General features: G+C 41.8%; 1 protein-coding gene across 2 annotated transcripts in view; it reads left to right on the top strand.

Annotated features, from left to right (window-relative positions):
- Positions 1-27281, top strand: part of slc25a13 (solute carrier family 25 member 13) — a 93725-nt gene that overhangs the window by 18751 nt on the left and 47693 nt on the right. For both annotated transcript variants that reach the window (XM_042507043.2, XM_088089915.1), the window contains exons 6-14: positions 668-814; positions 2853-2991; positions 9780-9873; positions 11147-11231; positions 15551-15635; positions 17521-17679; positions 20041-20093; positions 20847-20927; positions 26196-26336. In XM_042507043.2, coding sequence (XP_042362977.2) covers positions 668-814; positions 2853-2991; positions 9780-9873; positions 11147-11231; positions 15551-15635; positions 17521-17679; positions 20041-20093; positions 20847-20927; positions 26196-26336 — 984 coding nt within the window. The remainder of the gene's footprint in view (positions 1-667; positions 815-2852; positions 2992-9779; positions 9874-11146; positions 11232-15550; positions 15636-17520; positions 17680-20040; positions 20094-20846; positions 20928-26195; positions 26337-27281) is intronic.

Here is a 27281-nt window from a genome sequence, read left to right as displayed (position 1 = left end):
TTATGGCTGTTTTTCACAATGACTCTTTGTGGATTATTATTGTTCTGGTATCCCTGTCTTTTGCTGCAGTTGAGTTTTTTTGTTGTAAGATAGAGGAAGCATTGATGGCAGTGGTTTGTTTACAGCTTCCCTCTGTAGACTTGTGGTTGCAGGTACCGATAATGGCTGCTAATTTCAAAGGCCTTGTGGGAAGTGTCCCCACCACAGCCTGCTGTTGTCCCTGTGGACCTTTGTGCATACGTGTGTGCAAGAAGAGAGACAAAGTGAGCAGTTGGGTGATTAGCCGTCTTGCCTGTGTGTGCATGTCTGTGTGTGTGTGTGTGTTTGTATGTTTCCACCTCAAGTGGGTTTAATGGGGATTTGGGGAGGGTGTGAAAAGCCCAAGCGACACCTCACAGTAGGCAAGCCGGTGTTGAGAAAGGAGGCGAGCGTTAAGCCTGGCCAAACGCTGGCTCCCCCTGAAACTGAGAGGGGGGAGACGGCACCAGGGGGCCCATCAAACCAAATGCTCTGTTTTTATGCATACGTGTTTATACGACTGAGTTTATGTGGATTTTAATTTATGAAGGCAACTTAAAAGAGGTGTATGACCCACATATGTGTCCAATAATCTGCATTTACTGTATGATCTAACACCCAAACTTGCCTCATTCCCTCCCTTCCACAGGAGATGCAGCTGGAACACGCGCGGCAGGCTTTCATCCAGCGGGACCAAGCCCACAGCGGCTCCATCTCAGCCCTGGACTTCAGGGACATCATGGTCACCATCCGGCCTCACATGCTTACATCCTTTGTGGAGGAATGCCTCGTGGCGGTGGGTTTTTTGTTTGGCTCTGCGGTTTTCTCGTTCATTTGTTTTACCGTCATCCGCAAGAGCCAAATCAGGCTGGTTAAAAATAGTTTGATGGGTCATTGCCATACACCTGGGAGTCAGGATACTTTCATTTCATGTCAAGAAAGTATTGTACAAACTGGGTGTCATTTAATCAGCAGAACTTAAGTTAAGAGTAAAAGAGTTAAATTCAATATTGGTATGGGTGAATGTACATTCATATTCGTCGGGTGTTATCGTTAGCGTTATGATATAGTAAAGCATCTATATGTTTGTCAAAATCTTTGACAAACATATAGATGACCAATTGTAAGATGATCAAACTTCAGAAACAAACACAATGAGCAATATTTACCCTGATTCAGCTGCTAATGCCAACTAGGACAACAAGCAACCTAACATTACTCTATTTTCCATAAAAGGGGTTAAAGTCAAGACTATTTTCTTCCATCTCACTACCTCTTTCTTGTCTTCTCTCTTCGGTATGTGTGTTTCTTTCTCTCACACCCCCACAACCAAACACTGTGGCTTTCTCTTTTCCCTCCTGCTGTCCATCTCTCATTTCTTCTCCTTCCTCTTTACCTTTTCTGCCACCTCTTATCCGTCCTCTCTCTTCTTTTATCCCTCCCTTTATTTTTTTCCTCCCTCTCTCTCAAACTGCCCCTCTTTCTCTCCCTCCCTCCCCTGTGTCTCTGTCTCTCTCCCAACATGTCATTAAGTCTAACCTCTCTGGCAGTGTCAAAGCCAAGCAGGCCAGCTGAATGGGGAGATAGAGACAGAGATAGATGGAAACTGAAGCTTTACAGTCCATCATCTTTGCCGTGTGTGTTTGTGTGAGCGTACACTCTTATTTGTTTTGAACTCTGAGATGTTTGTTCCTTTTGTGTGTGTCTTGTCTTTTCTTTATGTGTGTTAGTGTTTTTGTTGCACGTGTGCGTGCGCCTTGCGTCCGTGTCCATGCCTTGCCCCATTTCATAAACACCTTGTAGACTCTGTCATTTTCTGTGCTGTGTTTACCTCACCGACCAGACATCTTGGTGTGCTGTTAGTAAACTCTCTCACACACACACGCACATATATCAAAAACCCCATAAACACTGGCGGTACATTAAAGGCGGTATTATGGCAGAACACAAACAGTGAAACGGCAACCGTTAATTCACTCACCAAACATGGTAAATGATCAGCGCCACGCTCTTTTCACCCAAATATTTTTCTCCTCTCTCCCTCTGTGAAAGACTCTGTGTTGGATATCGTGGGAAGATCCATGCCTATAGGCTCATAGATATGAACAGATACAAAAGTGTCTCTCTGTTAGGGCAGTTTCACCCAAGCCAGAGCTTCCCCCCTTATTACAAAAGTGCTGCAAGCAGCCTTCGTGCATGCGTCTGTAAAGCAAACAGTGCCATCTAGTGAAAGGAAGCTCAACATTTTCTATTGCCTCAACTCCTCAACGCTGTTAAGAGCTGCAAAGCCTCAAGGCTCATCTGATACTCTGGCCCTAAGCTTCCCAAAACAGGAGACAACATTCATGAAATGTACTCGAACACACATTTCTAAACAGACGGCAGTGAGAGCTACTCCTTTAAGAGTTTGAGAACCTTACTTAACAAAGATGGGATGCTGATTCACATAAAAGTGTGTGTGTGCAGTCTGGAATGTCCTCAAGAGCCCAGCGTCTATTTTTAATCCACTACCTTTTTTTATTTTGTACTTTTATCACTTCCTCCACCTCATAAAGAAAGTTAATTAAACTCCCCAAGAGTGTTCATTGTGTGATGGAAAAAGTAGCAGTTGCAACGGGTTTACTTCTCCCTGTGGAGTGTTGGTAAAGAGGAACGTTGATGATTAACCACTGATGTTTGTGAAGATGTCATCCTGAAGTGTGTGTGTTTCTTCTCTTTTACATAACGAAAAAGCCTGGATGAATTTATTCTGTTTGGAGGGTAGTGTGATTGTGTTTGTGGGTTATTGTAGGATTTTTATTGCATGTTAAAAATCTGTCCCCATCCTTGTCCAGGTTGCAGGTGGCAGCACATCTCACCAGGTCAGCTTTTCGTATTTCAACGGCTTCAACTCACTTCTCAACAACATGGAGCTGATAAGAAAGATCTACAGCACCCTGGCTGGCCACCGCCGAGATGTGGAAGTCACCAAAGGTAACCAGGAAGGGAAAAAACCCACTAAAACAAATATATATTAACACAAGGAGCCAAAAATCACTTTTTGAGTATCCTCTCACATACGATGGATGCTGTCTACACTGACAGTGTGACTGTGTGTGCTCAGATGCACAAACTGATAGAGTCCTGCAGTACAGGCAGTATTAAATGTGTTTTTTTCAGATAATGTATTTACGTCTGTGTGTGCTGAGGGTGGAAACTTGTTTTTGTTTGGTTTTCTTCCTTCCCGGTGGCATGAAAATGGGCATGCTGGATCTGACCCAGCACACGTACTACATGCCCACAATCCCTGATGGAGCCTGTCTTGTCTATTAGACATCCTGGCACTGATCTCAGGACCTTTTTTTTTTGTCCTGGGATGCTTTTGGTTGATAATGGGATTTTTAATCTTCAGAAAAACAAAAAAACAGAAAAAAACGAGAAAAGCTTAATTTGTCAAAACCATACTTTTGAGGATGACGTGTGTTGTCTCACCCTATAAATCAATATGCATGTTAGAAAGTTAATATGCTTTTTTCTTAACTCTACAATTTAAAGCACTGTAGAGCAAAGATGTAAAGTTATAATATGATGAAAATGAGGTATTATTATCTATCGATCCAACAGCCTTTGTCTTTTTTAGATATATACTCTATTTCTCTATTTCTCGCTGTCTCCCATGGTTAATGTCTTTAAATCCTTATCTCTCTCACTTGCTTGCCCAACTTGCTGTCTCTCATTCCTTTCCTCAGTACTTGGCAGGAAGCCCACTTAGCTTACTCTGTCGCTCTACCTTTCTCTGTCTCCTTTCTTTCTGTCTCCCTCTCTCCTACTCTGGTCGTCTTGAAGAAACTGTTTTGACCTCTCTCCACATGGCCCAGGGCCACTCGTGTAGCCTTATGATGCTATCTGAAGCTTATCAGGGGTGTGGACCATAGCCGACCCAGACCAAGAGCCCATACGCTCCCCAGGCTGTTCCCACCATGGGTACACCAAGGCTGGGCTTGGCTCGACCCGTGGTGGCCTGTAGCCAGCCAGACCTCCACAGCCACCACCCTTCCACCCTCCACTGCCTGAGTCATTAAGGCCTCCTCTGGGACTGCAAGTGCTCGGCTCCGTGTACCACTGGCTGGCCGACAAACACATACTGCACACACACCCGCATTTATCAAGTGTGTGCGTATTCTGTAGCACACAGCTTCAAACATTTCTCACATACACACATGCATTCAGTAACATTAACACAGCCAAGCATGCACACATGCGTAATAATCTTGATTGATTCCGTATGTGCAACAAGGCCACTGTTTTGCCTTGGGGACGCCATTACAGTGCTTAACGCCTACACAACAGTGAGAGCGCATATGTGTGTGAGGGCTTGTGTGCGTACGTGCATAGGAGAGCTTTACAGAACACACCTTTTACTGAGCCAGCAGTGTATGCCGCAAGCAAATCATGACTGTGCAGTTTTGTGAGAAGGTTAAAATCAGGTGTGTTGATAAAGTAAAGTATGTATTGAATTCATCTCCACTAGATAGTGCCAGAAGTGATAGTCGCACCCATCATTGCTCTAATCAGGTCTTTGCCAGCAGTTTCTTAACCATATCACAGTCTCAGCTCAGTCCAGACTGAAATATATCCCGAAATACTGGATGACTTGCCATGAACTTTTGTACAGACATTCAGTGTCCCCTGAGGATAAAGCTTACTTACTATGGTGATCCCCTAACTATGTCTAGCTCCACCATGAGTTTGACATTTGTGATTTTGATTCTAAGGTCTCAACAACAAATGGACAGATTGCTGTGAAATCTGGCAAAACCTTCCTTTCTCTCAGGATAATTTAAGCAACTTTGATGGTTTATTTATACATTTCATTTGAATTTTGTCCAGTACTTTTGTTCATGACCAGATACCTGCAAAACTAATTTCACCCGAATCAACCTCAGCTGTTCTTTGTGTTTGATGCTAGTTAGCAAATGTTAGCATGCTAACATTCTAAATCAAGATGAGAAATATGATACACATTCAAACCAATCGCCCGTAAAAAAATGTTGGCAATGCACGTTTCTTCAAACCACGAATATATTACATTTCTACATTATTATGTTGTCGACATGCTGAAACTAGGGCTTGAACCAAATATTCAGCTATTTGAGTGTTGGTTAATTGGGTAGGTATTCGATTTTCAATTTAGGCATTCCGATATTCTTTTTTTTTTTTTGCAGTGGACAAATGCCATTTCAGTGTTTGTGATACTACTGCTGCACTTGTCACACACAAACAGTGAAAGGAATTGTCATTTAACCCAGTGGTTATTAACGGGTTTATTGACTTGAGTCAAGCCCTTTCTATGTCAGTGTGAGCAGCACTGGAGGGCAAACACGTGAGCCCCCTGCAGCTCAGCCTGAGCGGAGCCCTTTCCTGCACCACAGAGCAGGTGAATTTCATATCTTTCATAATGAGGTCAAAACTGCGCACAGTGCTGATTCCCTAAAAAACAACCATTTTTGTCATTTTTTTGAAGTCAAGAATAGTGTAATACTGCAGCTTGGCAAGTGTCTCATCTCGGTGACAAGCCATTTACCAAGCCCTTCACCTCCCAATGAAAAAGTCACTTTATAAACGACATCACATTGGAAATGTTTATGTGATACTTGAAATGTACAAATGTTGCATATTTATGGTTTGAAGGAATGTACATTTAATTCTGGTGCCTGGGCTTTTGTAATTATATTGACTTACATTAACATCTGTCATTGTGAGGATGTTAGCATTTAGCTCAAAGCGTGCCTCTCAGATTTGCTAGCACTATTGTAGGCTCTTGTGAAAGTGCTTTTTGAAAGCTCTTTTTTGTTATAGTGTTTTTATTATTTGTCCCTTTTATGTCTTATCTGTATTTGTAAAGTCTTGCCATGCTTTCACTTTTTCTTTTCTTTTTTAACCCATCTGTAATGCACTTTGTCATCATGTTCAAAAAGTGCTGTATAATAAACAATTAGTATTATTATTATTCCATTAGGCACCTATTGACAACAAAGCACCAAATTTCCTGACGATAGGAAGAGTTTAGTTTTAATAACTCACACTTCCATCACATCTTTTTATTTATGCTCAGTCAGTTTGAAAGTCTGAGATTTGTGCAAACGTGAGTTTTGCTGACTGCTGCACAGGTTTACATATAGCTTACATTATATACTAGCCAGGAGCTGTGTGTGTAGACATGGCAGTTGTTATTTAACACAATGGGCTAGACCAATACACTGAGAGTCAGTTAATCATAAAATGTGTATAAAGGTCAGTCAGGAGTGTGTGTGTGCGCGTACGTGTGTGTGTGTGTGTGTGTGTGTGTGTGTGTGTGTGTGTGTGTGTGCGTGCATGTGTGTTTGTATTAGTGACTACAGGCTACAGGTAGACAGGTTATCAGCATTGTGATCTGTGATCTCCCCAGACAGAACTCTGTCTATGTCTGCGTGTGTGTGTGTGTGCATGTGTATGTGAGTATATTCTTGTGTAAGTATGCTCTCTCACATGCTTGTGAGCATTACCTGCATGTACCCATGGATGTGTGTGTGTGTGTGAGAGAGAAAAAGAGCATGCCTCAGGGGTAAGCTGAGCCTCGGCGGGGTGAATGGCTCCAGTGTAGGACGATTTTGTCACAACCCCAGCCTGCTGCTCTTTGAATAAAGCAGGTCAAACAATGCTGACTCCTCCGCTGTAAGCCAGCCTACAGTCAACCTGTTCTTTATTCCACCAACAATAGACCAGGTCTTAAGTTACGGAAAACTAAAGCTTCCTCAGACGAACTCTTGAAGTCCATAACTCTCCCTGGCCATATTTTCTGATCCATTTTATTATTTTGAATACAACATGCTTTTACACTTCTCACTTGTAAATTTCAATCAAATAACATAAAGTAACTGGTGTGAGTGGCAGAGCTTTGGGGAAAATCAAAGCAAAGCAGCTACTAGCATTAGGTCCTGCATGTCAGGGTCAACTTTATCAATATATCACATTCCTTTATGCATGTACTGTAAAATAACTGATGAAATGCAACATTTTACTAAGGGGCGAGATCGAGTGTTAGTTATCTAATCGGCCATCCATCTGTATTTAGATGGAAAATGCCCACCTTAGGCCCAGACATACTAATCAGAAACCTTGCAGTGACAAAAGCCCCCTGCTGTGTAGCTTCACATCGCCGTGTCTCGGCCAGAAAGTTACACATGAATACCCCAAACCACAGCAAATGAGCACGTACATTCTGCGCCTTTGTGAGAGGAGATACCCCTTCAGCCCAGCAGATGGTGGTCGTCTCTACTAATTCAAATGGGAAACCGATGGAAACCGATGGAAACCATCTCAACGTTAGTTAGCGAGTTAGCACATTAACAATACAATCTAATGTTGAAAGAACAAAGCATATTTACTGAATGCCAGTGAACAACAACACAAACCACCGGGAAATGTTTCTACCAAAGAGCTCAAAGGTTAAAGAAAAACAATCTTTCCTTATATAACAAGTTTGTTGGACCTCACTTCCTCTTGACTTTAGCTGGTTGTTTACATTTCTCACTTCCGTTTCCCTTCATGTGAGTTGAGCTGAACGGCCAATCAGAGTGACTTCAGTCACCGATGGGCTCCACGGCCAACGCAGCTGCCAATTCAACATGATGAAATGATAGTCAAAAAAGCCAGCAAGGGTCAAAGAGAGTCAATGGTGCAGAACACACCATAGCGACAGGGGCCATGGAAGCTCACCAGCGGCCCAGCTTTGACCGACGGCCGACTGTCAGCTTGGTGTGACAGGGCGTTTAGACTGAAAGTAGCAAGTCTGTGTTTTTCTGAATTGTCAGAAGTTGTTCCAGGAAACACAGGAAATGAACTAAAGATAAAGCCCACACAAAATAGCAATATACCTACAATGTTTCTAACTGTATTTTTCTTGCTTTTAGGCTTATTTCACAATATTTTAGCTGTAAATCAGGCATATTATGTTGGTGCATGGATGATACCATATCTGTGATACAGTATGATGAACGGTTAATGGAAATATGAATCAGATAGGAATAAAAGAGATGTCAGTCACAGGAAACTGCTCTTGTACGTGATAACAGTGTGTCTTTAGGCGATTCATTCAGCTTAGTACCACATATTTTGACTTTTTACCAAATTTGCTTTGCTGCTTCAAACCAAAGCCTTGGCAAACCAACAAAAGTAGATAACGCTCAAGTTCCTTCGCCAAAAATAATCAAATTCTTCTGAGATTTAACATTTCCGTTGAACCTTAAACTAGAAAAATCTGGAATAATAAAATCAATGTATATTGAGTTTTGGATTAAGGAGGTGCAATACATATTCTGTCCTGGTTGTGATACAGTGTAACAGCTGTTCACTCTTGCATGGAAACTGCTGCCACAAAATTGGGTGCCAGACCTGTTGGTCACTGTCATCCAGTCCTTGTATAACTTAGAGCTGAGTCTGCATTCTGTGCAGAAGGTCAGACATATTCTCAATGGGATTTGGGATCCACTAAGCCTGTTCCTCATCTCCAATTCTGTATGTAATTGTCTTCGACAGATTCTCAAAGCACAGCCAAGGAGTTTAGAGTGTTCAGTTTGGTGACATCTCAATTGCATCGCTCTTTGCTGATGATGTAGTCCTGTTGGCTCCATCAGGGCATGACCTAGCATGCACTGGGGCAGTTTGGAGTCAGCGGTGCAGCTGTTAGGATCATTCTCGGCACCTCCAGAGTTTAGACTTGGAAAAAGGCCAGTTGAATGCTTTGAGTTAAGATGGAATTGGTTAAGGAGTTGGAGATATGAAGTTGCATGTATGAATCTGTAATGGAGCAAAATATGAACAGTCATATCAATGCCCTATCCACAGCAAAAATGTTTAAAGAGAGTTGGATACAGCATTGTAGGCAACCCTTGTTCTTTCCTGACAGTTGCTCATTGCTGCATAAAGCCAAGAAGCTAACTTCCACTGGCCAAGTAACTAACTTCTGGTTTAGCCCTCTGCTAATTTGAATGAGATAATTGTGCAGCTCTTCTAGACTTTCAGAATGTTATAGGATTAAATATATTATATCCAGATAGGGCAATGAGTCATTTCAGGGGTGGGGGGTTTGAAGATAAAAAATAAGTATCCATTGATTCACAGGTGTCTGTTCTCCAGTGTAAGTGTATGGGCAAAAGTGTTTTTGGGCCAAATGGCATCACATGACAGACCTCAATGTTGTAATTGTCAATACAAAAATTGGCTTCAAAGCGCACCGCACTTTGGTAGGTCTGGTCCACAGTCTTGTGGATGTTGTACCCTTGTACACTGTAAAGAGAGAAAATTGTAACTGAACCCAAAAGCGAGGCCTGCAAGTTACCTGTCAATCTCCGTTCCTGTACTGGTGGTCATGAGCTTTGAGTTGTATCTAAGAGCTCAGATATCCAAAAGGAGCTCCTTTGCATTGAAAGGAGGCAGTTTAGGTTGACATGATGCTCCCTGTGTGCCTGTGGAGGTCCGCAGACCCAGAGCACACTGGAGAAATTATTTGAATCCCATCTGGCCTGGGAATACCCGGGGGTCCCCCAGGTTGAGCTATGGAGAAAACCTTTCTGCTGTTTCCCGCCAACATGACCTGTACACAGGTTGGCAGTAGAAAATTGATTTCAAATTGAGATTTATTTTGTATTTTTTGATTTTATGGCTTATGTATTACTGTTTCCACATTTTTGAATGTGTGTGCATATCTGGGAATTTTGGTTTGTATCTGTCTTTTTTTGTAGAGGAATTCATCATGGCAGCTCAGAGGTTTGGCCAGGTGACACCCATGGAAGTCGACATCCTCTTTCAGCTGGCTGACCTGTCAGAGCCCCGTGGGTAAGACAGACAGACACACACACAGACACCCACACAGACACACACACACACACACACACACACACACACACACACACACACACAGGCAAAGACAAATCTAAAGCAAAAAAAAAAGCTAAAAAGTGCACACAGAAAGAAATAATAATAGCTTAATACCTCAGTTTTGAAAATGTGACTGTGTTTGGGTATAACTTGCTTTTCTATATGTAGTGTAGTTTAGTGGTGGATGACACAATCTCTGAGGAAATAATCATTAGTAATATGGATATGATGACCATAAAAGTATAGACTTTTTTTGTATGTTTCACTGGGAACAGGCAAGTAAATTCAGCAAATTGTAGCTCAACAGTTGTAATGGAGGTATAACATCTTACGACTGAATTCATACTTAAGTCATTTATTTTTTTTCCCTCAGTTACTCAGGGAGTTGTAGAAAGTAAGTCTATCCCACACTTGCCCCCCAAAGCGCACCTTTAGCCCCAGGGTCCATACCTTAGAGAGATGAACGCTTTCTTCCTTCTCAAACTTCTCTGTGAAAGGATCAAAAGAATCAGACATCACTACATCAGTGCCAGAGAATCCTCTTTCAGTCCAAAACCAATCCAAACTCCCATTTATCTGAAAAAAGGGCAATTCCAGTCTCTATGATCCGTGGCACACAACAACTGTATGTGTTTCACATTCCCCCACTTCCTTTGCGTTTGCCTCGCGGCCCAACCAGTGCGCTCATAATTCCTAACCTCGGCCTGAGACACCACCTGATTATTATTTCTGGGCAATGGGATACTTTAATAACCCTCTCCACTCCCCTTGATTGGAGATGCGAGAGATAATAGCCCCAATATTCAGAGGAGAGGGGTGGGGGTGGGGGGTTATTTGGCGTTCCCAGTTCCCCCAGCCTGGGAAATCTGGAGCTGCCATAGAGATGCAATGGAAAGACTCAGAGAGGCAGCAGTTTTACATCCAAGGGTTAAATATCTTTGTTATACTTGGATGAAGGGATAAAGGAGTGGGAGTTGTCAGTTCCTATAGATCGGTTGTCTCACTCAATCATGCCAAGCACAAGCCTGGATTTTTGAATGCCACAATATTTTCACATGGAACGATGGCAAAGTATCTGTAAACTTAGCGTAACTTCAGACTGACGGATCATGCTTCCAAAGGTCATGGACTAGATGATGCAGTGATGAAATATTATATTCCTCTGAGAGTTTTTACAACAGTTGAAAGTTACTTGAAACCTCTCACTCTACATTCTCTCTCTCCTCATCAGACGTGTTGGTTTAGTGGACATTGAGCAGATTGCTCCACTGGAGGAAGGCACCCTGCCTTACAACTTGGCTGAGGTCCAGAGACAGGTACAGAATATGAAGACTTGTTGATGTGTTTGGTTTCCTCTTCCACACTGGCAGCTCCCTTTTCGTCTCAGTACATTCTCTGGTGTCACCATGCAGATGAATGAGATTTATAATTAAGGATAATGATATCTCCTGTTAACAAGTAATTAATCCCCCAAACCAAAACATCAGTTGGATTTGTGATTTTGCTGTAAATTATCAAGTTAAAGCAACATTATGTAGTTTTCCACCTTAAAAATAGCAGTTTCAAAGCCAATCTAATAGTACTCTAATTTTCAACAGGGAGAATGGCATCTATCCTACTCCCACAGAGCACCCCAGTCGCCTGCCCTCAGCACTATGTAACTTGGCCAGCGGTTCTCTGGCGAGAAATGCGTTTGGCTTTACGGCACTACATCACACACAGGCCTTCAGCTTAAAATAAGCCAGCTCTGTATTCTTTTTTGTAAATGATCTATAAAGAAAGTTTAAAGAAGGAGCCAGTTAGCTCATCTCAGTAGCTTGATACAATAGCTGAGGCTAAAAGGCGGAAGAAGACGGTGACAGAGAAAGCTAGGAAGAGAAAAAGAGAGACTGACCCAGACTGACAAGAACCTGGACTACAGTAAATTTTGGACATGCTATTACTCATTGGCGAGAGCTTTGCAAAACAGTAAGCTGCAAGTCTGAGTCTTTTTTTTCTTTGTCATAAACCCATTCAGCCTGTTTAGACAGACGTTTAGCAGATAGCAAGTTACAGCCTGATCTTAGCAGCATAACGTTACTGTCTCCTGATATGTTAGCTACGCAAGCTACTTGTCGGAGTTTAGTGCAGCAGTTGTGCAGACTTTGACTGTTGCACGACAAGAAAAGTCTGGTGATATTACTATACCTTCTCAGTCCACATGGTTCTTTGGCCTCTCACAAGATCTTTGTCGTGCCCTCACCCGAAAAATGTCACTCACATCATCATGTACAGAAACTGCAAAGAGGCACAAAACAGCATCAAAGAGATAAAAATGATTAAAAAAAACACAGAATAGCAACAAAGAGACACAAAATGAGACTCAAAATTACCAAGAGACACAAAACCACAAACAGATGCATAATGACAACAAAGAAAATGCTAAACAACAAAAAAAGAGGCCACCACTAAGTATTCGTGTTTTGCTCTGTGTAGGAGAGGTGGTAGGGCCTTTTGCATTTCTCTGCCTAGGGGCACATTATCTCCTAATCTCCCCATGAGTTTAGGTACCACCCAGTGAGTTTACTTCATTTTTGGGCGGGGATGTTTGACAGTGGGACGTCATCTAACTTTATGCATTTTTTAAGGGCTGGCTATTTGTACCCAGATGTCAAACATGGCCTGAAAAATCTAACGAGAAGTCTAATTTTTAGTCTGGAAAAGTATGGAAATTTGAAATGGAAAATTTTTAAGAATGCTGAATATAAGTTAAAAATAATCACAGGAGGAAAATCCAAAGAAGTCTTGTCAGATATAAAGTGGAAAGATTGCCCCCCAAAACCTGCCAGTGTTTGTCAGCACAGCTCATTTTTTAAAAGTTCACGCCAAGGTTCAGACCAAGTTGTGTCCAAGTAACCTCCCATCACAAACTTAAAGAGGCTTTCTTTAGAGAAAACACCACTAGACCTCTCCCTGACATGTGGTTGATGTCTTAAAAAAACATACAGACAAAACTCACAGTCCTAGTATATAAAGACAAACAGAGCCATCCTCAAGGCCTAATAAACCTCAAACATGCTTCACATTGCAAATGATAGATGGGAAAAGACTTTGCAGCAGCTAACAAGAGCAATTTGTAATGAAGAGGAGGAAGAAGGACGTATGGACAGCCAGACAGATGAGCAGGGGACTGTTTTCCTTCTTGAGCTGTTTGGTCAGAGTTGTGTTGCCTGGTGGGTTCCAGCTCTACAGTCAAGGCTTGGCCAGGCCATATTGGAGCAGGCGGGGGCCAAAGGGGAGAAAGCAAAGGGGCCCAGCACTACACAGACGCCAGTCCCACCACAATGAGCCACTTTAGGCCCTTGTGGTTTGGCCTCAGGGGCTGGCCGCCAGCTTGCTGGAGCTCTCTCCTCATCTTCTGCTAGTTCTCTATATTTCCTTTTTTGATCTACTTCTTTCTCCATCTCTCTCATTTCTCTACATGTTTTGTCGGTTTGCCTTTTCTCTCTTTATATCCTGTTAACTTGTTCCCTCTCTCTCCCTCAAGCATCCTGACAGTAGGTATTGCCAAGTTTCACCAGTCATCAGGCAGAGAGAGCTGAGGAGGATGGTAGAAGTGGGGAAGATTGTGTTTAAAGGAGACATTTGGGCAAGAAGAAACCTCTGGGGATGAACTATAGAGAGAAAGGGGTGGAAGTTCATTCTGACAGGTGGACCTGTTCTAGACACCCCCCCTCTCCCCGTCCTTCCCTTCACTCACACACACGCACGCACGCACGCACGCACGCACGCACGCACGCACACACACACACACACACACACACACATAGGCTGCATTCTTACAACACTGCACCCAACCCTCTCCCCAGGGTCAAGAGGCCAGGGCTGCTCTGATCAAACCAGGCAACAGGTACCTCAGGTGGAAGGGGTGTGGCTATGCTATGTTTCCACCAGACACTTTGGGCCGTGTCCACTAAAAATTCTTTGCAATCAGTGCACCGCGCATTTACACTGTGCTGTACCAGTGGGTCCGTCCTCTCTCCTTGCATGCCTTACTCTTCCCCTCATCCAAAGCAAGGTCTCTTCTGCTCTTTGCATATCATGATGATGATATTAGAGCACTTTGATTCTAGTTGTATTCAACAGTTGCCTATACACACCAGTGTGGACCAGATAAGTTAGGCACTGTGAGTTTTGTGAGACAGCCAACCCAAGTAAGCAATAAAAAAATTGAAAAAAAAGGGGAAAAAAAGCAGTCGAATAAAGCAGTCGTGATCAAATATGCCAACAGATGATATAACCAGCTCTGTGCTTAGATCAGGAAAACAGGGTAAGTTAACAGAATATGTCTGATTGACACAAGTAATTATTAATAAATCTAAAGCAGTTTTCTTACATGTTTAAGAAAAAATTTTTTTTTGCTTCATGCCATTTCTGTGGAATAATAACATCATCTGTGTTTAGATTGGTTTCTTGTAGGCCTTGCTTCCATTCTACACTACTGCCTGACCAATCTTTTAGGAAAATGAAGGCTCAATTTACGGCACAAAGGAAGTGCGTCAACCATTGTGCTACCAACCCAGAAAGAGGATAGCACTTCTGTTTTTTCCCGTAACTATCCAAAGTTAGCAAAGAGTATCAGTGCAAGTGCTTTGCAGTAACTATTCCCAGTGGTGGAAATGGCAAACAGTGGACCAAACGAAGTAACTGTGGAAACCAAAACACTGTGTCCTTTGTTGTTGGAAGTTGCTAGGCTCTGAGGAAAACAGAGAGTAATCTGGTTGTCTTTGCGACAGTGACGCCAACAATAATAACACAGAAATGCTATATGTTTTCACTTTAAATCCACACAATACATTTAATATTTTGAATCAGAAGTAATTCAGCTTTTATGTGTTTTTTCGATTAGAGATAAATGAAAAAAATATCTTTAGGAATAAAAAAATCACACTTTAAAATCATACATAATTAATTCCAGCAATCAAGGAGTGCAGTATTTCTGTTGCTTCTAATAGTCCCAAATTGTTTAGTGTATTAGTTCAATTCCCTGTCAACAAATAAATAAATTGAGAACTCTGACAATTAATTATTCCTGTAACTACCTTTTCTGTAGATTGGGAGCATTGTAAGGACATCATCTGGAGCTATGTGAGATATAATGGCCCTTTTTTCACCATTCTTTGGCATTATATAGTCTAAAAGATATATAAATGATTAAAATTTAATAATATATTTTATATTATACGTACATCATTATAAAATACTAAACATCTTGCCTGCATATTAAGAATTTTTTGTATTGTATGACTTTGCATGTCTCATCAGCTAAAAACATTTACGTAGCTTCCCACTCTCTTTCCTGTCTGCATAGCTTTATTAATTAACCATTATACTGTATACCAATATCCATCATAAAATTGGGACTTGCTTTAAAACACTATACAGCAGGTGTGACAGATGATTGATTTAATAGCCTGTAATTTAGCTTGTGTGACAGTAGCATGAGAAACAACATTAAGGTGTATGTGGATTGGTAAAGAGAGCTCTGTCTGGAACAGTTGCTTGTCTAATGTCATGTCTCTATCTAACTCCTTAAGTTGTTGTGTTCCAGTTATGCACTAATGTCTTCATTGTCTCCTTCCCGCTGTGTGAGCAGCAATTGGGCAGTGACGTCTCCCGCCCCATCCTCATCCAGGTGGCAGAGTCGGCCTACAGGTTCACCCTTGGCTCAGTGGCAGGGGGTAAGAGTCACGCCCCATTGGCTCCCTGCATACCTTCACCCCACCACCCACCCATCCACCTACCTGCTTGCGTGTGTACCTGCCCCCCGCCCTCCGCCGTCCTCATAAGAAAAGGGTGAGAGAGACGGAGGACAATGGCCCCTCTATTGCCCCTTCCTTTGCTTACAAGAGCAACGGTTGCTCCCCTGCTTAAAGAGAAGTGCTCCCTCTCTTTCTTTTTCTCTCTCTGTCTCTTTTTCCACTCTTTACCAGCCTTCCGCCTCCCTCTGTCCTGGCTCTCGCTCCTCTGCGTGTCATGGGAAAACCCTCTTGTGTGGATTCTTTTGTACCTGTGTGAGTGATCAGAAGAGGGAGGATGAGGGTGGGGGGTGAAGGCCGGTGTCGAGGCCTTGTATTTGGCTTCAGACTCCCCACTGTTTTTCTCCTCCTCCTCCTTCTCCTCCTCCTCCTCCTCCTCCTCCTCCTCCCTTCCTTCATTCCTCCCTTCTCCTCCTCCTTCTATCCCAAAGGAGACAGCTTAATAAGGAGGTATGGGTCTGCCATCCCTTCTTCTCTCTCTGTCCCTCTCTAATTAAGTCTGTCGCCTTGGGTCGGTTCTTTTTGTTTGTGTCCGTCTGACGGGCCGAAGGCACTGGGACTCAAAACATTTCGACATCTTTCCTAACATTATCCCCACAGACTTCCCCTTCCTCCTCCTCCTTTTCCTTGTCTTCTTCTTAAAGGGTCAGTTCACCCAAATTACAAAGACATATTTTATCACCTACGTATCTTCAGTGGTATTTAGAAAAGCTACCTGCTTTTTTGTGTTGCTCCCAATTGCAGTAGAGGTTTGTGGAATTTTATTTTTAGGGTTCACAGTGTTTTCATACTCTTATCCTAAACCTCTCTTGCATCTTGGTGAGGTTTGATGGGAGTTACAAATTTCATTATAAAACTCTCTGAACTGCACAAACGGCAATAAATTGCTAGTCTCAACCTGTTTATGAGAAGGTGTGCTCTGCGATTTTATTTCATTCACAGGTGAACTGTTTAATCTGCATGTTCAGGTAGACTTCACGTCAGTCTAGTCATAATAGTTTCAAAAGAAAAGGTAGCTTAAAGTTGTTGTTGTCAGATATCATATGATGCTAACAACACTATCTTTTCTGTACTCTTACTTCTCTGTATAACTTTCTCTGTATGTTTCAATAACGTTGTCTTCAAGGGTACAGTTTGGATCTTTTGATGTAAGGTTGTATGACTGAATATGTACTTATCCAAAGTCAGTGTATTACCTACAGTAGATGTCAGTAGGCACGACCCCAGTGTGGAGAAGCAGGCAAGAGTACTGCCGCTGAAGCTTTGCAATGTACCTCTTTGAAAGGGGGCAGCAGCAAAACTTATTTTAGCCACCTAAAAATAATTTTATCTGTGTTACTGTGTGACTTTGGCGTTAAGAAGGTTTGGATTCACCAAGGTGACACAATAACACAAAGTAATCGAGGCAGCGGTAGCCCAGCAGCTCCCATGTTCAGCAACCTAAAATTACTTTTTGTCAGTGAAGTCTGGTGGCATTGACAAGAGTATTGAGCATAGTGCCAAGGTTTAGTTGTGAGAATATTCTAAATGTAGCATACACATAAACTGTCATTGATTTTTTTAGGTAGCTATAATACATTTTGCTGCTGCCCCTGCCCACAACAGTGCATTACTTAGCTTCTGTGTCTCTACCCCATCATGCTTCTCCACACTGGGGGTGTGCCTACCAACTAGTGCAGGTAATACACTGACAATGGATGACTACCTAACTACTATATATACTACTACTATGTATATTGAAATGATCAAACAGTGTATTCAGAACCTGACCAGTATCTTAATAATCTTTTTTGTTTATTTTCTGTAGCTGTGGGTGCCACAGCAGTGTACCCCATTGATCTGGTGAAGACGCGTATGCAAAACCAGAGGAGCAGTGGCTCGCTGGTGGGAGAGCTCATGTATAAGAACAGCTTCGACTGCTTTAAGAAGGTGGTGCGCTATGAGGGCATCTTCGGCCTCTACCGAGGTCAGTATGCATGGACACAAATTTAACCCCCCAATTCTTCTAAATGCATAATATCAAATATTCACGCAATGTTTGGTTGGGGTTGCATGGGCAGATTATGAGACAGTGGGTCCCTGGGCACAGATATGCCAAATATCCACCACCTCTCCTCGATAGGAATAAGACTTTATGGTGGTTTTGCCTTTTTTATGTGTTTTTTGTTGTTTGTTTGTTTTTTTGTTTCCTTGTGGTAATTTTATGTTGTCCTTTAAATTTTTGTGTCCCTTTATGGACAATTTTTGTCATTTTGGTTTTATTGTCCTTGTTTTTAGTTATTTTATGACTCTTTTAAGTTCCTTTTGCATGTCTCCTTGGTAATTTTTAGTCCCCTATTGGTAGGTACATGTTAAATTCAGTGACATTTTACAAATGAAGGTCAAGGGAGCTGGCCTGGCACTTTGGCACTTTATTCAGTAATATATCCATGTTTAGTTTCTAACTGTGCAGTTGATGTCATCTTTGATGCAGCATATATCCTACATTAACAGTGCAGCAGTTAGTGTAGCTTATGTGTGCTGGACTGTTTATTAGACATTGATTACAATGCACTGCTTTTACTTTTCCAGATCTTTCTTCTCAGCATGTAGAAAACAGTCTGACAAAAGTTAACTCAAGATCATGGTGGGTACCATGGCCATGCTCTGTACAATCGAGCAATATATGTTTAACATACAACATATGTTATTTTCTCAAAACAAAAACAAATTCATCAAAGTCCATCCCCAAATTCGTATTACAGACAGCTTTCAGGAAACAAACGACTCACAGGCTGTCAAATCCACAAAACGGGTTTTGAAAAAAAAGGAAAAAAAGATCTGAGTTGTGAGAGAAGAAAGACGGAGTTAGTAGTAGGGACAATAAAAAAGAGGAGACGAGAGGAGAAGAAAAGTGTAGGGTAGACGGGAGGGCTATGTGCATTCACCTCTCTGTTGACCTGTCTTCTTTGAAGTGATTACTGGCTGGCTGGGGACTTTCAGAGCAGGACAATGAACGTCACACGCAAGGCCACATACCTTAAGGCCTGTGTCAGGATGTGGTGATGTCGCATGTCTGGACTCACACCAACACATACACAGACGCTGAGCAAAGGCACAAGTATGTAAGCATGCACACACGGACATGGAAGTGACTACTTGGGCATGCAGGTACGCACATACCAGGGCACGACATCTCTAATGACTACCTGCCCTGTCTTCAGAAGCAGGGGTTAGAGTGTCTGTGTCCGTATTGTTGGGGTCGGATTGAAGAAGAATTGAAAAGAGGTCCCCTGGAATTGTGGCGGGGCCTTTTTTTAAAATCCCATGATTCTGATTGACAGCGCCGGGCTCCCAAGAGGAAACTTGAATGCTTGAATTTCTGTGGGAAACACAAAGGCCATCAAGAGAGGAATGGCTTCACAGACACAGAGACAGACAGGTCTGGCTCCAGATAGATGGCCAGACAGGTATCCTGACAGCCAAACTGTAGTTATGAAACATAAGTTGAAAGTGCCTCCACTGAAGACTTTGGAAAAATCTGCTGAGCGCAGAGTGTGGAATCAGCAGCACAAAAATGGCGCAGTTACTAATGTAGCATAATGCTGGGATTTCTGATAAACAAAATGGCACAAGAGAAACATGAGCACCTTTTCATGGGGACGATAGTGCCACAATAATTTAGGTGAATTTTCCCATGTCCTGTCATGTGTGTGCATGTATGTTCTGTGTTGAGGAAAGTACGTCGGCCAAAAAAAAAAAAAATCTTCAAAAATGATTTCAGTTTCCTTTTAAATGAGGTCCAGGCATCAGGTCCTTTTGCCAAGTTCCAAATTGAGTATATGATTATGTGTGTTTGTGTGTGGGCTTGCTACACACAAACTTGTGTGGATTATTAACTGTGTTTGTTACTTTAAGGAAATGTGTGTGTGCTTCTTGCCTTAGGGCTGGGTAGGGGGCCAAGTTTCATTGTGCTCTGTTGTGATTATTTTGTTTATTTTTATCCTGCTCTGGTTTGTAATTGAGGTCTGCGTAAACTTTTGGTTGGTTTGTTTTATACTCTGCCCTTTTTTTTCCCTATACTGGGAAGCAGTTTCCCTCTCTTCATCCTCTCTTTACCCCTTCTTCCTCTCTCTCTTGCTACTCTGATGTCCCCCACACTCCACATCAATAGATTTCATTAGCGTCTGGAGGATCTTTCAGGGTCGGACGCATGCAGCGGGAAGCCACACATCATGTGGAGTGTGTGGAAGTGGTAGATGTATATGTATGTATGCGTATTTGTGCGAGTGAGTAGGGGTACCACAGCACTCTTTTTTTCTAATCATTCGTCGTCTTCTAATGATAGGTCTTGTACCACAGCTACTGGGTGTGGCGCCCGAGAAAGCCATAAAGCTCACAGTAAGTCACTACGTTGGAAAGCACACAGACACACAGATGCACATTCACACACAGACGGATACTCACGAGGTTCTTCCATCACTTCAGTCTATTAGATGGATTTTATATTATGTGATATTGCACACATGACACATAGATAGATGCAAATAATGACCCACTTCACAGTAACATGCAAATAACCTGATTTATTCTGTTTTTCTGTATTTTCAGATCCTACGCGAAACATTGCACACTGTATATTGACTGTATATTGTTCATATAATGTTTCACCATACTGTCTTTGAAGTGAAAACTGCCAACTATTCCATCCCAGCATTTTCTATTGGTTATCTGCTTATCAACTCCTTGATTATAACATAATATACAGAGTTTCCACGGTCATGAAAAACCTGGAATAGTCATTGAATTTCACAATCACATTTTCCAGGCCTGGAAAAGTCATGGAATTAGTAAAAACCATTGAAAATTTTGAAAAGTCAGGGTGCCCATTAGCTCAACTAGTAGAGCAGGCACCCCATGTACAAAGGCTATTTTATTGCTGCAGCGGCAGCAGGCTCAGTGATCCCTCAAAGCCCAAAAATAATCTTTAACAAGAACATTTTGGAAAAATCATGGAATTACTAAAAATCATGTTATTATTATTCTATGGCCAATACAGTGTGCAATCAACATTCTACTTCATATTAAATACGTCTTTTTCCACTTTGAAAACATATTGGTTTTTGCCTGATATTGTAACCTTTGTGCATCCAGGTGAATGACTTTGTGCGTGGAAAGACCAGACAGAAAGATGGCACAGTTCCGTTGGCAGCTGAGATCCTGGCCGGTGGATGTGTAAGTCTGAAGTCAACTGTTACATTTTGTAATGACAACTTTTTTTTTCTTTTTTGATAGTAAACTAGTGGATAAAAACCTGCACAGAATTTAAGACAGATTTGCCAATTAAGTGTTAAATTCAGGGGCCTTCCTTTCATCGTCAGCTTTTAAAATATAGAAGTGAAATGGGGAAAAACAAAAGCTAAAAAAACAAAAAAGAAGACAGGAATCGCAGGTCACTGTTTGAAAACATGCTTTCCAAAGTAAGTGAAAACCAATCTTGTTTCACTCCTATTTTTGGTGCTGTGATTAACACAGGAATGTAAGAAAAGAAACAAACAAGAAATACAGACAGAGGGCAGAGTTTCTGGAGATAAATACAGTGCTATAAACTTCTAGTGGGTCATAAATGATGAATGAGAGGGATAACTTTTGCATGAGTGTATACATCATTGTTTAGGAAAATCCTGCATATTGTACCTTTTAAAATGCCTGATGTTTTTAAATCATTTTTTCAGGGTAAAGGTTGCTTTCAGGTCCTCACTCAAAATCTTTGAAGCCCAAATCTCTACTATGAGTTCTATGAGAGTGTTGTCAGTATGAACATGGCCACAGATATTCAGCATGTTTGCAACAGCTACAAATACAGTCAACATTAAATTTTTCAGTGTTCACCTTTTTTTCCAGAGAAACTCAAACATGGAGCCTCTCTCTCTCTCTCCCTCTTCATCATCCTGGCTCTTCAAAGTGGACTGTGCAGAAAAATGATGCTGCACAGTTACACAGACAGTGTATACAGTACTAAGGCAGCCTACATCTTTTAACTATGTTTACCTGTTTTCTGAGTGCCGCCCCTCTGACAGTTGCACAGACAGACATGGACCTGTTTGGAGGCCAGAAGTCTCTGTTTGTTGATGGAACGTGTAAAGATCACACATGAGAGAGCACATGCACATACTGTACATGCTCGCCAGAGTGTGTGCATGCATGACAAACAGAAGAGCATACAGGTGCACGGACACACACACACTTACAGGGAGGAGATGATTGACAGCGGCTGCTACCTGAGACCTCAACCAGTCTGTTAGCTGCTCCCCTTCCATCATGGGTTTTGATCACTGAGCTGTCACAGTCTACCCCCAACACATGCACAGGCACACACGTGCATGCACATGCACACACACACACACACACACACACACACACACACACAGTGAGTGCACCAAGGCCAGCAGCTTCAGCCCGAGCAAATGAAAGAAGGTCTTTCACTCAATCCGTCTTTTGATGCTGATCACTAAAGCAAAGTATTTCAGGATACACAAGTCATTATGGGTTTAGCTCTACTCAGACACATTCAATTGACCTTATTAGTTCTAGCAATATGTTTAAGAAATGTTTAAGCACGGTACATTTGCTGTTGAATTTTGATTTTTTTTGTGATTTTGTTTGGGACGGAGACAAAAATGAAGAAAGTGCACTAGCCACAGGAAAGCAAATAAGCTGAAGAAATGTTCAGCACTATACTGGGTGTGAAAAGTAGTGGTTGCCTTTTTTTATACAGTCCATATGGATTCAGAGGCAGAACCTTAACAGATGCATAGGGAGAGGAGAGGATAAATGTAGAGGAGAGGAGTGTGGATGGATGGATTTTTCTTCTTTTCCTCTGTGAGCCGTCGTGACAGCTCCTTTCATCCTGGCTGAGGCCCCGGTGTTAGTGCTGGCACTGCACTTTGCCTGCCACTTTATCTTACACACATACACACACACAGTCCAACACACGCATACACAATCACACACACGCATTGACGTCGAACCCTCCTGAACCCTGTTTTAGCGAGGCTCCAGCCGCAGCACATGAAATCTGTTTATATCATTTGGTAGCTGTGAAAGTGTTGGTTTGGACCACAGTGTCAGCCTCAGGTCTACAGTGTATAAAGCAAAAGACAGAGGGAGAAGGATGGAGAGCACAGGGGAGGAGCAATGTTATATGTTCACGCTCATAGAGCAAGTCATAGACTTATCTCAACTTCTTAATCTCCACTAATTTTGTCTTTTCATGCTCCTGTCCTCTGTTCACCTACGTCTTTTTTCTCTTCACCTCCTCCTCTCACTCCCTCCCCTTCCCCTTTCTAAACCCGTGGCTCAGCACCATTTAAGCTCCAGTGCCGGTTGCCAGTTTCTAATGATTATTTGGTAAGAATGGCATGCTCCGTCGACTGAGCTGGCTGGATGCTTATCTGGCAGTTACTGGCCCGCATTTTAGGACTTAAGTTACACAAAATACTTACTGGGTCATTGCTGAGAGGGGGAGAAGTGGGTACGACTGAGAGTTAAAATACAGTAATACTTTGTTCATTGTAAATGTATCACAGTTTGCATGGTTGGTTTAAGTCTTTGTAATGGGTTTCTTATTCAGGGCTGATGTGAAATTATGAAAACATTATCAGATGATCTAATGCACACAGATCTCCGCATGCAGCATTAAGGGTGTTAAGTGCAAATTCATTGTTATTTATGGTAGGCGGCTAATGTAATTGCTTGTGTGTATGTGTTGGGGGGGTTCCTCAAACTTTACTAAGCTCTCGGTATGCTCTCTGTGCACACATATAGCCAGGAGCTGTGATGCGTGCATAAGGTGCTGACGTCCCAGGTTTCTAAGGATCACCTTGCCTTGTAATTACCTGAGAATCATCAGAGAGCTGCCGACGCTGTCACTCCATAATCACAACCCTCAACCTCTCCGCCCCAACCTCGACCTTCCCTCACTTCTCTTGTTTTGACTACTCCTCTCTCTTGTTTCTGCCTCACCATTTTTCTCTCTCTCTCATTAGCACACTCTGTTTATTTGTCCGATCCTCTCGTTTTCTATTTGTCTCCCTCTCTCGTCCGGGATGCTCAAAGTTTTTGAGTTATTTCCCAACAGCTACGTAGGAACGTGGGATGGTGAAGTGCACAAACAGCTCACTCCTTTTATCTCATGTTGTCAGATCTAATTGTCAGCTCATCTCTGTGAACAATGTTGTTGTTTACTGTCCTTGAGTAAACAACATCTCCATCTCCAGTCTCATTAGTATCCAATTGAAGCAGCCAACACTGCTAGGGGCCGGAGCCAATAGCCTCTTGATGCTTACGCTATTAGCCAGCATGTAATCAACTAGGTTATTTCCATAAAACAAGTCGTAAAGAGTTAGCTGTGAGATGTAGCAGCTTTAGAGCTGCAGGCCTCCTGCTATTCACAGCCTCTCATTGGGTCTGGAAGGGAAGCTGTAGCCCACTACGCTGTGTGTTATTTAAAAAGTGGCTGCACACACCTTCAATGAGACTATTATGATCTCTGTTTCTCCCTCCTCCCTCTCTTCTTGAAGGCAATATATGGTAACACTTAAAATTGAGGGAGCAAAATAAATGCCCATGTTGCAGAATGGAGCTTGATGCCTTCCCGTAAGGCGACGAGCACAATCCATCATTCATAACGAAGCCACTGAAGGCGGGGGAGAAAAGGAGTGAAACAACAACAAACAGACCAGGCCTATTTAAGACAGAAATGACGCCATGGCAACCGATTGCTATCTAATTGCGATGTTCCGCCCTTCTGAGTGTAGCTATGGTAACCACTGGCAACCATAGCGAGAGAGAGGGACAATATTAGAGAAGATGAGAGAGATCATTTGAGGGGAGGTCAAAGTAAAAAACAGAGAGGATACTGGAAGAGACATCCAGAGGAAGAGAGAAACAATTAAAGGAAAGTGGAAGACATAGATAGTCAGAAAAAGCCCACTTATGCCCAAATGGAGTAAACATTTCTCAGTTTCAAGAAGCACTCTGGAAATGCCGTCATGTTCCCTGACTAGACACAGTTAACCATTTGTCTCGCCACAACTCCACCACAGCAGCTACCTCTCATACTTAAAAGTCCTGCCGACCTGAAAGGCATAGAAACCAGTCTGAACTTGCTGCTGTGTTGTTGCCCTCACAAGTACAGGTTTGGAGAACAGTGTGAAGTGAGAGGTTAGAGTGAAAAAAGAGAAGTCAGATTCCCCGCAGGGTCTGTGTGATGAAGACAAACAGCTGACAGACTCGACTGCATCAGCTGGATTTCCCGGTACTCTCCTGTATTCTCCTCCTCTCCACATGTTTGTTTTGCAGGTGGTTGCTGAGGCGGCATTATTGTTAAGGTGCATCACTTGCTGCCAGATAGTTACAGTAGTTATCAGTCTTGATTATATCAAAGGGACAGTTCATAACAAAATCAAAAATATATAATTTTCCTCTTATACAGCTCAGCTGGGTACTCCCAGCGCTACATTGCGCAGTTTATTTTCAATAAATTCTACACTGAACATCAGGTTTATTTTTCACTTTGGATAAAGAGTTAAATTACCCTGGGTAAGTGTTAATGTCGAGCCCTGTGACAGAAAAAAATGTTCAGGTCACGCAACACTACAAGGTAGAGTGGACTCAGTGCACTGTAGCTGATTTAGTTAACCTAAAGAATTTTTCGCCCAATTGACCAATCAACTGGCTTAAAAGTGGACAGAATTTTAGTCTCTGCTTGATTACATTCCTACTTGGCTTGTGGTGCTCAGGGTGCCAAAAAAATACATTTGAAAAACTCAGCAGCAATGTCTCTTTACAGAAATTCTGACCTGGTTACTCAATATAATCCACAGACCTTGTTGTGAGCAGTTTCATGTAACTAACTAAACTGTTTTTTTTTCTTTTTTTTCTGATGTTGCAATATAAAATCTCAAAATATTATTTATTTATTTTTCTTATTGAAGACATTTTTTTTTTTTTACAGGATCCATCTTCTTAACCTCTTCATGATGGGAATCGAAGCAGTGGAATCTCACATACAGAGAAACACAAAATCACCAATAAATGCTAGGTTTTATCCAATTCCAACCAGATCTGATGTTTTGAACCAAAAATGTAATATTTTATGTTAAAATAAACATTTGGGCAAAACTGCACTTACCTCTATTTAAAAAATGTTGGTTCATTGTTGATGTTCTTTTTTTTCTTCCAGTTTTGTTTTTCGTAAAGTCTTAAATTTCATCCCGAGTGCATTGAAAAAAGTCTTGAATTTAATTTGCCTTAAGCTGCAGGAACCCTGATCGCCAACACGACAACTCACACCTAATCTAGAATGTGCTACCGTTAAGAACTTTCCCTTTAAAATGTCAATCCAAGTGTTATGTTGACATGAATCCTTAAAAAGAATCCAATCCATATCTCTCTCCTTGAAGTTCATTTCATTTTCTTTTTGTCTATTTGTTCCTTCAGGCTGGTGGCTCCCAGGTGATCTTCACCAACCCTCTGGAGATTGTAAAGATCCGTCTGCAGGTGGCAGGAGAGATCACCACGGGGCCGAGGGTAAGCGCCCTGTCCGTCATCAAGGACCTTGGCTTTTTTGGACTTTACAAGGTGAGAATCGTCTTTGGGGTTAGAGGTGCATATATAGCACACGTGTCTAAACCTTTTAATCTCAAGTTCCTTTTTCCACTATTACAATATTTTAACTTTTCTTATCTATTTTGTATAATTTGCTAAATCAATTACATCATTTCAGAGAATAGAGAATTTTAGCATGCTGATGTAGTGTAACTGTAGTATTAAAAGAATATAAAATGAACAGCATTAATTGCCCCCTTTGGATTGACATGATGTAATGTCCCGGGTAGAGGGACAGGATAAGTGGATGGTGGTGTACGTGTCTTTATTTTTGCTTGCAACATTTTTAACTCTAAAAATGGAAAATAACTGTAATCCCAGTAGTTTTACCACGACTGTCTCTATAAAAAAACAACCAAAAAAACCAAAATGGAATATACAATGAAAAAATGTACAGTTAATATTGCTGTACATATGAAAGTTTTTTTTTTACACACAGAATTTTTGTAGTTAACTTAACTTCTTCTGAGGTGTCTTGGATTGTTGTTGTATTAAAAAATACCAAGGCTAAAACTGGTATCTGACCGAATACTCATGAGCAAACTACTTTCCACGACAAATCAGAGCAGCATATTACAGAGCAGCTAATTACGATGCTACAAACTGCATACTGTAAAAAAACCCCCAATATTCTCTGTTCTGTTTAATATTCCCAGCCAGGTTTGCTCAAGTCACAGTAGGACCAGTGAGAAGAATTACATTATTCTGGCTATTTAGTGATACACAACTTTACTTTATCCTCTTTACATTAGAGTTATCAACATCTGCCAGCCATCAGTGCCAAAATCCCTTTGAAATGTGTTGCTTTCAACCTCTTGGATTCATTTCAATCTTCCCCAAAACAGACAAACCCACTTTTTCCATTTTGTCTCACATCAACTTATTATGTAAGATGTTAGCTTTGTAATTTTTGTCCCA

This window comes from Plectropomus leopardus, chromosome 17 (assembly GCF_026936395.1).
Source record: "Plectropomus leopardus strain MGB_pleo_1.0 chromosome 17, ASM2693639v1, whole genome shotgun sequence".
Lineage (NCBI taxonomy): Eukaryota > Metazoa > Chordata > Actinopteri > Perciformes > Serranidae > Plectropomus > Plectropomus leopardus.
This window is presented reverse-complemented; position numbering and strand designations above follow the sequence as displayed.